The sequence below is a fragment of the Centruroides sculpturatus genome, unplaced genomic scaffold (genome assembly GCF_000671375.1).
Source record: "Centruroides sculpturatus isolate CEXI.00-Female unplaced genomic scaffold, Cexi_2.0 scaffold13, whole genome shotgun sequence".
Lineage (NCBI taxonomy): Eukaryota > Metazoa > Arthropoda > Arachnida > Scorpiones > Buthidae > Centruroides > Centruroides sculpturatus.
The window spans coordinates 461897-473020 of NW_019384405.1; the positions used below are offsets into that span (position 1 = coordinate 461897).

At 32.3% G+C, this 11124-nt stretch overlaps 1 protein-coding gene across 1 annotated transcript in view; it reads right to left on the reverse strand.

Annotated features, from left to right (window-relative positions):
• Positions 1-6307: 6307 nt before the first annotated feature.
• The window catches only part of LOC111618816 (probable NADH dehydrogenase [ubiquinone] flavoprotein 2, mitochondrial), a 13586-nt gene continuing 8769 nt past the window's right edge, over positions 6308-11124 (reverse strand). The window contains exon 2 of the mRNA XM_023360393.1: positions 6308-7202. Within this exon, the coding sequence (XP_023216161.1) occupies positions 6439-7191 (753 nt within the window). The 5' untranslated portion in view covers positions 7192-7202 and the 3' untranslated portion in view covers positions 6308-6438. The remainder of the gene's footprint in view (positions 7203-11124) is intronic.

An 11124-nucleotide genomic window follows, 5' to 3' on the forward strand; every position in this document is an offset into this window, starting at 1 on the left:
GGCAATTGTAATTTATTATTTGAATTTTCTTTCATGTTATTAGTTCAAGTATACAGACTTCAAAATACCCAAATAATAATAATAGAAAATCTTAAACGAATTGCCAAATTAGCGAGTTTTAATTAAGCTTGAAATTTTTTTTGATTTTTGGAATGTTTTTTGTCTCCAAATTTTTTCAAAAATTTTTACCCGTGCAAAAAAATTTTATCGCGATTTTAATCAACCTTTAATGACGCGCGATTAACGCTTAATTGTTTTTTAATGCAATTTTTTTATCAAATTTAATTAATCGTTCTAAAGTTGTAGTGCACGGATTTGACTTCCGTAAAGTTATTTAAAGCTCCTTTCTGATGTCAAAAACGTCCTCCAATAGTTTTTTTAATTTTTTTTAATTAATATATTTTATTATATATAAGTTTAATTAAGTCGGGGGTCGGAAATCGCAATAAAAATTTTATTTTTTTAAAAATATTTAAAAATATAGGTCTAGCTAGTATTCACCCTACTTTAAACCCTTGTCCACCCGAGACGTCTATGAGAATGTCCCGGAAATTCCAACACCAGCTGTTCTCAAGGTCATCCAGCTGTGTAAACAATGACTCATCAGTGTCAAATTTCACAGAAAGGCGAGACAAAGGAAGTTAAACTTTGAAGCTTTTTCTTCAAAATTAACACATTTCTTCCGTTTTTTTACAGTTTTAAGTATTTTTTATGTTTAATTAAAAGTTGATCGGGAACTGAGGGGTTAATAACCTGCTATTTCGCATTATAAATGTCTCCTGTAATGCAAGACCTTATTTTATGGCGATTCCCCCTATATTATGATTTTTTTTTTGTATATCAATTATTAATGTTTCATTTTCAGAAATTTATATTTAAATACAATGTGTTAACTAATTCTAAATTTCAACTGTCAAAAACCCATATACAGTCGACCCCCCTATAACGGAAATTCCTATAACGTAGCGAAAAAATTGCGGCAGTATTCGTATAAAGGGACTCGTAAAATGTCGTCGGCGACTCATGTCGCGACAAGATTGGTCGAATCTGGACCAATAGTGGATGAGCAGCCGAACTACTTTCCGCCGTCCAGCGCCACGCTACGGAAAGTTTAGGCGAGTAAATTGAGTTTGCTATCGTCTGTACAGTATTATATATAAATTAGGTACTGTACATATAATTATACATATTAATTATCTGGAAGCACATTGCCTCCTGTACTTTCAGCCCATCTCCGCCGCGAGTTGGTTTTGTTAAATTTACTCGGATTTCAACCCTGTTAAGTGCAAACCGCACTCTTCAATGTAATTCCACAATGTGTATTACATTCCTAATTCTGGTTTCAAACTGTATTCTTTCCGGCATCATGCACCTTACCTATAATTGTATACCTTTTTGCTTGTAAGGTGCAATCAGCACTATCTCTCATTGTATTCAGTATATATTAATTACAGTATATATAAATTAGGTACTGTATATATAATTATATATTAACTTAATTTATTGTAACTTTATTATAATTATATATATACTTTTCGCCATCCAGCGCCACGCTACGGAGAGTTTAGGCGAGTAAGTTGAGTTTACTATCGTCTGTACAGTATGTAAATTAGGTACCGTAAGTCTAATACAGCACTAATTTTATACATTTCTTGTGAAAGAAACANGTTGTAGCGCACCGATTTTCCTTCGGTAAAGTTATTTAAAGCTGCTTTCTGATGTCAAAAACGACCTCCGATAGTTTTTTAATTTTTTTAATTAATAGATTTTATTATATATAAATTTAATTAAGTCGGGGGTCGGAAATCGCAATAAAAATTTTATTTTTTTAAAAATATAGGTCTAGCTAGTATTCACCCTACTTTAAACCCTTGTCCACCCGAGACGTCTATGAGAATGTCCCGGAAATTCCAACACCAGCTGTTCTCAAGGTCATCCAGCTGTGTAAACAATGACTCATCAGTGTCAAATTTCACAGAAAGGCGAGACAAAGGAAGTTAAACTTTGAAGCTTTTTCTTCAAAATTAACACATTTCTTCCGTTTTTTTACAGTTTTAAGTATTTTTTATGTTTAATTAAAAGTTGATCGGGAACTGAGGGGTTAATAACCTGCTATTTCGCATTATAAATGTCTCCTGTAATGCAAGACCTTATTTTATGGCGATTCCCCCTATATTATGATTTTTTTTTTGTATATCAATTATTAATGTTTCATTTTCAGAAATTTATATTTAAATACAATGTGTTAACTAATTCTAAATTTCAACTGTCAAAAACCCATATACAGTCGACCCCCCTATAACGGAAATTCCTATAACGTAGCGAAAAAATTGCGGCAGTATTCGTATAAAGGGACTCGTAAAATGTCGTCGGCGACTCATGTCGCGACAAGATTGGTCGAATCTGGACCAATAGTGGATGAGCAGCCGAACTACTTTCCGCCGTCCAGCGCCACGCTACGGAAAGTTTAGGCGAGTAAATTGAGTTTGCTATCGTCTGTACAGTATTATATATAAATTAGGTACTGTACATATAATTATACATATTAATTATCTGGAAGCACATTGCCTCCTGTACTTTCAGCCCATCTCCGCCGCGAGTTGGTTTTGTTAAATTTACTCGGATTTCAACCCTGTTAAGTGCAAACCGCACTCTTCAATGTAATTCCACAATGTGTATTACATTCCTAATTCTGGTTTCAAACTGTATTCTTTCCGGCATCATGCACCTTACCTATAATTGTATACCTTTTTGCTTGTAAGGTGCAATCAGCACTATCTCTCATTGTATTCAGTATATATTAATTACAGTATATATAAATTAGGTACTGTATATATAATTATATATTAACTTAATTTATTGTAACTTTATTATAATTATATATATACTTTTCGCCATCCAGCGCCACGCTACGGAGAGTTTAGGCGAGTAAGTTGAGTTTACTATCGTCTGTACAGTATGTAAATTAGGTACCGTAAGTCTAATACAGCACTAATTTTATACATTTCTTGTGAAAGAAACATTTCTTATTCAACGGCCATTAAAATTATTTATATTAATGATGTCTCCAAAGTTCAACGAATTTTTCGCAGAAAAATAACTTATCAGAAATCGCGGCCGCCGTTTGGTGCGCTGCTCCGCGACAAAAACAAGCTTAAGCAATGGCGATGTCAAACGGTGCACACTAGGTAAGTAATCCTACAATTTTTTGTTTATAGCATAGTTTATATGGATCATTCCCAAAAAATTATACGTGTTTTGGAAATGTTGAGTCGAATTAGTCTAGAATCAATTAATTTTATGGAAGAAAACCTTTCAAACAGCCGTAGTCTGTAAACTTCACACGTGTCGGGTTGCGATTGGCTCATGTATTTAAGGATTCCTACAACGTAAAATTTGAATAACGTGGAACGTATCTAAGCATTATAGGGGGTCTACTGTAAAATGTTTAATTAAGAAGACTCAGGTTAAATTAAAATTAGTATTTTTGAACACTTTATCGTAATACCAAATGAAAAACATTCTGTGTATCATTATATGGTTGATGATGATAGAGATGATAATGAAAAACTCTGTTAAAAAAAAAATTACTTTCAGTGGTTTAAATAGCAATGTCTGATGATTCACTTGGTAGTGATAAAATGCCATACTAGCAGTGGCATGCCATCCATGGAAGCTGTGGAAGCACCTCTTCCCTTGTATTTTCTAAAATATAAATACATGTTATGTGATTATTTTCATATTTTAACATACTTTAAATTACTTAAAATTAATATTTTATTATAACCACATTATGTATCTTATTACAAATTTCTACACTACATGTGAAAAAAATGATAAGATTGCTATTGTATATTCAAATATATGCATATTCCCCATGGAAGNTATTTTATTATAACCACATTATGTATCTTATTACAAATTTCTACACTACATGTGAAAAAAATGATAAGATTGCTATTGTATATTCAAATATATGCATATTCCCCATGGAAGCACTGTATTGTCGAATACGGGACAGTTTCCACGGTGAAAATATCTGAATGGTGTAAAGCAGTCAGATTGTACGCATTCGTGCATGCACTTTACAGAGCACGAACCTCACATGGTTTAGCTTGTGAATGCTACACACCAAAATATTGTATAACATTTCCAATGCTTCTATCCAGTGCCAGCACCTCCACAGGAAAATGACATATTCAACAACAAGGACTTCTTGTGTCATCTCATCGAATTCATCAAAAACACTGGGAAACTAACAATCCCTTCACAAAGCAGTGAACAATCACAGACCAGGAATAACCTACCTGATTCTGAGGACAATACAAGCAAGGATATCAGTGATGAAAGTTTCACCAATAGTGAAGATGAACTCTGAAATGAACAGGCCACCATGTAAATACTGTTTCTCTGTTAGGCATTGTAGCCACTTGTTTTCACTTTTGTAATGTAATTGCCCATTTTGTAATGTTCACATTGTTATTAGTCATTGTATCTAAAATACAGTAGTAAATTCATCTTTGAAAATTTTATATTTTTTATAAGGAATTGTAACCATGGTAACCTTTTGTTTTAATATTTGTATTTTTAAAATGTAAATTGATCATTAAGGTTAATACTTTATTTTTTAGCCATGTAACCAAGTTGCTGTTTTCTGTAAAACTACTAAAAATTTTTTTGTTTATTCTGTAATCTGACTGTTGTATAAACTATTGTAACCATTTGTTTTCTATAAATATATTAGGATCAATTACTATGTAAATACTGTAATCTGTATTAGGCAATGTAGCCAATGTTATTATTGCCAATGTAGGCAATGTAGCTATTTCTGTTTTTAATAAATGCGGTGCCGATGCCCATGGATCTCCACCCTTGCCTTCCTTAACCTCCTTTTCTTTCTTAATCTAGTTATTTTCACTTTTCTTCTCACTTCTTTTCCTTACTATAGGGCTAAGTCTGCCTTGAATAGACAGCCCTCTACTTAACTTTATACTTAACTTATCCAGGGCCAGCACAGCTTCCCTATGGTCAAATGTCACTGCATGCCACTGCATACTAGGTTAACGTAATGAAAGTATATTCTAACTAATTACCATACTTCAATTAAACCCTGGGAAATAAAAGTTCTGTTAAAAATAAACTCCAGGTTGAAAACCACAGGAAACATGTTGAAGTACTGCACTGAATAGAACAATGTAGTTTAGCTCAGCGTTTCTCAACCGCCGGTTTGTGGAGAATTTTTACCGCTCTGTGTTAAAAATTTTCTTTTTCAAAAAAATAATGATAATTTAATAAATAAAAATTTTATGATGTATAAATGATAATAATAATTTTACAATTTACTTCTGTAGTAATTCTTTAATATATAGTAAAGTTTTTTGAAAAAACACCAATGGTCCGCGGGCCAAAAAAGGTTGAGAAACGCTGGTTTAGCTAATATTCTACCTCTTCAAATTGTCTGACAGCACTTTCTATTTCAACATTCAGAGAAACATTGTTTTGAAATAAAATTATAAATATTGTTGAATATTGAGTGTGTCACGATTGAGTTCATAAACAGATCTTATCAGCCAAAACTGGTTAAAATTCACCTCTTTCCAAAAGAGATGGTGAGTTTGAACCAGAAGATGGTAGTCAAGATCTTGATTCCTACATCATCATCAAATCAGACATGAATGACAAAGTAATAACTGAACTGAAAGATGCTGAATCAGGTTAACTATGAAAATAATAATTATTTCAAATGTAGCTGTAAATGATAATGTGTCAATAAATGATTTTGATAGTTCAGAAAATGTACCAGTAATTAAGGTATTATTTCTTTCAATTTTTACTCATTCATCTTCTGTTGCAAGGTAATAAACCCCGGCCTTGAAAAAACTCAGGGAATACATATATTCTAAAAATAACTCTCCTGCAATTTAATCAAGGAAATAAGGTATTTAGAGGCAGCAGTTGGGACCTTTTGAAATTCTATGAATCAGAGTTGGATTTGAAATCAGGGAGGGTTGTCTACCAGCTCCACATCCCTGGTTTAGATATATAAATATTTATCATTGTGTTATATGTAATTTATATGAATGGTAGACTGTACCATATAACATTTATCAAAGTACACTCTATAATGTTCACTTGATGTATTTCTCAGAATGTATCACCATCATTAAGCAACACATATCTGTATATTCCTAATGTAACTGACTGAATTTAGAACATAAATTATTATAATACACTATAACATACTGAAATTTAAATGAAATGTACTTGAATTCAAACAAATATAATAACATACAAATTTCAAAAATGACTGATCAATATAGTTTAATTATTTCTTTTAGTTTACAACTTGTACAGTTTCTGTCTTTCTTCAAATATCGAACAAACTCTAAATTTAATCATCATTTTGTATTTTAAATATAAATACATTAATAAGGATATTCATAGGCCAGGTTGCAATCCAAACCCTGGTCCTTTTGGTGGTTCTGTGAGAGATGTCAGACCACCTGCAGGTTCAGAAGCAAACCTACCATTTCTTGGTCCTGCCTTTGGAGTTCTACCTGCTTTCAAATCATCTAAAATTTCCTCCACATCTTTCAAACTTAAATCTTCATAATAATCGTCATTAACTTGAATCATAGGAGCATTAACACATGCTCCTAAACATTCAACAACATTTACAGTAAACATTCCATCCTTTGTTGTTTCTCCTTCCTTAACACCTAATTTATTTTTTACACATTCTAACACTTCTTCAGCACCTCTTAACATGCAAGGAGTGGTTGTGCAAACCTGTACATGATATTTTCCAACTGGATTTCTATTGAACATTGTATAAAATGTTGCCACTTCATATACTCTCATACGAGGCATGTCTAAAATCTCCGCAACTTTATGCATTGCTGATATTGGAAGCCATCCATGTTGTCTCTGAGCCAAATCTAGCAATGGAATAACAGCAGCAGCTTGATGTCCTGTAGGATAAATGCTCATTATGGCTTTAGCTCTTTTCAGATTTGCTTCAGTGAATTCAAATGGTGTATTTGGATTATTTTCATCAGTATCACGATGAACAAAAAGACCACCACTACAAGAGACTTTCGTTTGGTGTAAAAGTCGGGTATTTCTTTGACAATGTTGAGCAGCCATTAAAGATCTTAATAGATTTAATTTACAAAGTCTTGAAGAAATCATTTTTTTAAATTCTAAAATAAAAAAAATACTGTATTATAAATAGTTAATTTATTATATTACATGAATAATTATACATTATATACTATATTAAATAATAATAATGTCACAATAAACAAATGATTCTTAATGTATAGTTTTTAAAAAATGCTGTTTTTTTAGATTATCTACATTTTTTTCTGTAAAAGTTTGTTTACAGAATATAAGACACCACCTCCATTTCGGCATAGAATAGCGAGGTTGCGTCCAACGTTTTCAATGAAAAAACGTGTAAGTCGGATGTTCAGTGTCACCATCCTGTAAGCCTAGAAGTTTGACAATGGCGTTTGGAACGTCAGTGGAATCATGCTCAACATTCTAAACGCCATTGTCAAACTTCTAGGCTTACAGGATGGTGGCGCTGAATGTGCAACTTTATGCATTGAAAATGTTGGCCGTAACCTTGCTAATACTTAGAAAAAGATATTTAGTGTATTTAAGCCATCCCATGTTTTTGGTACTCAGCCCCAAAAGTTTTTTACTGTATTCTGATTTTTAAAAAAGTAAATTAGTATTTACACTTTATTTATCAAGGAAAAAGGTTACTGCTTAATTTTGAAGAGTTGGTGCGTATGATGAATGACTGATCAATAATAGTCTCACATTATTCAACTTTAATGTTTACAATAATTGTTTTTAAATAATTAAAATTAATAATTTAAATATATAAAATTGCTTGTCCTGACTGACTGAATGACTCACTAACTGATTCATCATCGCCCAGAGCAGACCGCTTAACCTAAAGAGGTGAAATTTGGTAGACAGTTAGGGTACGTCACTGAAACGCTCACTAAGAAGGGATTTTTCGAAATTCCCCCGCAGGGGGAGAGGGGAGGACTAAGGCTTAACTGGAACAACGGCTTCTACTGCACTATTTTAGATGCGATTTTTTGTTTTTATCTGCGTTTTAGTAGGGTATGCCATGGCAATGCACACTAAGAAGGAATTTTTCGAAATTTTCCCGTGGGGGAGAAGGAGCGGATTTAGTCTTCATCGAGTACTTAGGTGTATTAAATTAATAACATTTCAGACATTGTTATAAATATTTTTATATATTTCAATTTTAAAAATGTTCGAACCATTTTAAATTTGAATTTGTTATTGCATATTGATTCGATTATAGAACGATTGTAAACGTTCCAGAAAATTGATCAAATTGAAAATAGTTTGTTTGATTCTCGGCAATTCTCATCATTCTCAGCGGTAGGTGTTATATAACAATTACTATGGTTGTTGAAATACTGAATATAAATGAGGTTTGCTTGCAAAATCAGCATGGGCAAAGCCGCGAGTAACAGCTAGTAATAATATATTCCTCTTGAATAATATTTTTATTCAAGAGGACTAGGTAGAAGTAAGCTGTAACACACTGAAGGCCATTTGGGGAATTCACTAGCTTATGAGAAATAAGATGCAGGGCAATTTTTTGAGTATTTTTTGGATAAAAATTGTGTACTATATGCTGTAAAATTTTTCTCCTGTTACAGTTTTCATTTTACTTTTTTACATGTTTCTTATTAGAAATGCAAAAAAACAACATATTCACTACATTAAAACCAAACAATTGTCAGATTAGAACTGATTTAGAAAAATTAGGATTGTTTGGCTTTAATATAACTATTGGGCTTACAGATGTTAATATTTGTATATTCACTGGTTTAATTATTGTCTACGCAACTTGCAAACAAGGTAAAAATAGTGAACAGTATTCTATCTAAGTTAATAAACAGATCTTTTTAGTATATCATTAATAAACATAAACAATCATCAAGAAACCCAAAAAATTTGTAAAGAGCCTGATGTAATCTGGTGGTTGTTTGGCTTTACATCATTAATAAACTTTCATTCCATTTAACTACCAGAAAGTAATTATAGTGATATCATTAGCCAGGTTGCGGCCAACGTTTTCATCTCTAAAATGTGAACGTCGAGCGCTGCTATCTTGCAAGCAGCGCTCGACGTTTATGTTTTAGAGATGAAAATGTCAGCCACAACCTCGCTATTAATTATTTTTAGCAATGATTAGATTCATGCAAGATATCTTATATTTTAAAATAGTTTTCAGGATAAAAATAAAAGGAATGTAACTACAAAATTTCATAAATAATTCTTAAAGCATAGGATAAAATAAATAGTTATTTGCATAGTAAATAACTATTTCAAACAATGCCCCATATCTGTCCAGGAATATGGATAAACCCAGTGGCGTGCCATCATTAGAAGCAGTGGAAGTGCCGCTTCCCTTGTATTTTTTAAAAAATAAATACATATTGTGCAATTATTTTCATATTTTAACGTATTTTGGATTAATTAAAATTACTATTTTATTATAACCGCATTATGTATCTTATTACAAATTTCTATATTACATGTGAAAAAGACGATAAGATTGCTATTGTATATTCGAATATCAGTGGTGGAATGGAAGCACTGTATTGTTGAAACTGGATCAACTTCCAAACAGCCAGATTATACACATTTGCACATGCGCTTTACAGAGCACCAACCTTGCAGTGGAAGTAACACACACGTTTCCAATGATTCTATCCAGGACTGGTTATGGGCTGTTAGCCGCCTTCCTGCTAGATATTTGGCCGCCCTCACCCAATTATGTGAATCGCAAGTAGATTTATAACTTAACCCAACCGATAGAAATTTACTGGTATGTTTTTATGATAGTTCTGTATAGTTGACAGGAGTTAAAAATAAATCCATTAAAATATTTGATATTTTTATTCCGCTCTCTGATTTTATATTACTCACGGATTTCAATGTTAAACCAGTGATATTACGATTTCGTATGTCCCATCTATAACAGGTCGTAGAAAAAAACGTGTACAATTCTTGTGCAATGTTAAAAAATTAACTGTTACTTTGGTAGCATCATTTACAACTAAATTTAATGAATGAGAGAGATGCACAAGGTACAGAAAAAGCTCTAGAATTTATTTTCCTTAAATTTATGATTTATGTATCGTCATAAAAATTTGTCTTGCCACTTCTTTCCCGAGACTACAGATATTCAAGTACAAAGTAACCGGTTTCGACTTATTTCTACTTAAGAAGTAGTTAAATAATTAAGAGATTAGGGAATCGGCGACATAAATAAAACCCTGCTGAAAGAGCCAGAATATTACTTAAACAAAAGCTTAACTGAACCAATCTCTAGCCGAGTATAATGGGGACTGATTTCTTCGTAATATTAGATGTAATAAAGACAGAAATTTTTCCAGTTCAATGAGAGTGACCGAAAAGTTGTAAATTTTGGAAATTTCTGTGGACACCTGGTCCTAAAACAAATTAGTTAGAAAACAAATGACTATTGAGTTTAACATATTTAGATTTTTACAGCTATGATGAGAAATGTTTAAAATTTACAACAACCCTGTCGCATCCTTTGAGATATACTAGTGATGCAACAAAAGAGGTATTTGACATTGACCAGTATTGGCACCCTGGGGATTTGGCAGTCCACGTGTATGTAAGCACTGCAACCTACTCTGATTCCATCCATTAACCACTTGTAGGGAAGTGGATTGTTTTGAGATTTAAAAAGTAAAGAATATTTTGTTATTTTTATGTATGTTTTTTTATGAAGTTATATTTAACAGTGGCGTGCTGTCATTAGAAGCGTTGGAAGCGCCGCTTCCCTCGTATTCTCTAAAAAATAAATAAATATTAATTTTAATTATATGAAAATAATCGCACAATATTTTATTATAACCACATTATGTATCTTATTACAAATTTCTATACTACACGTGATAAAAAAAATGATAAGATCGCTATTGTATGTTCGAATATTAGTGGCGGAATGGAAGCGCTGTATTGTCAGCTTCCAAACAGCCAGATTATACTCATTCGCGCACGCGGTTTACAGAGCACCAACCTCACCCG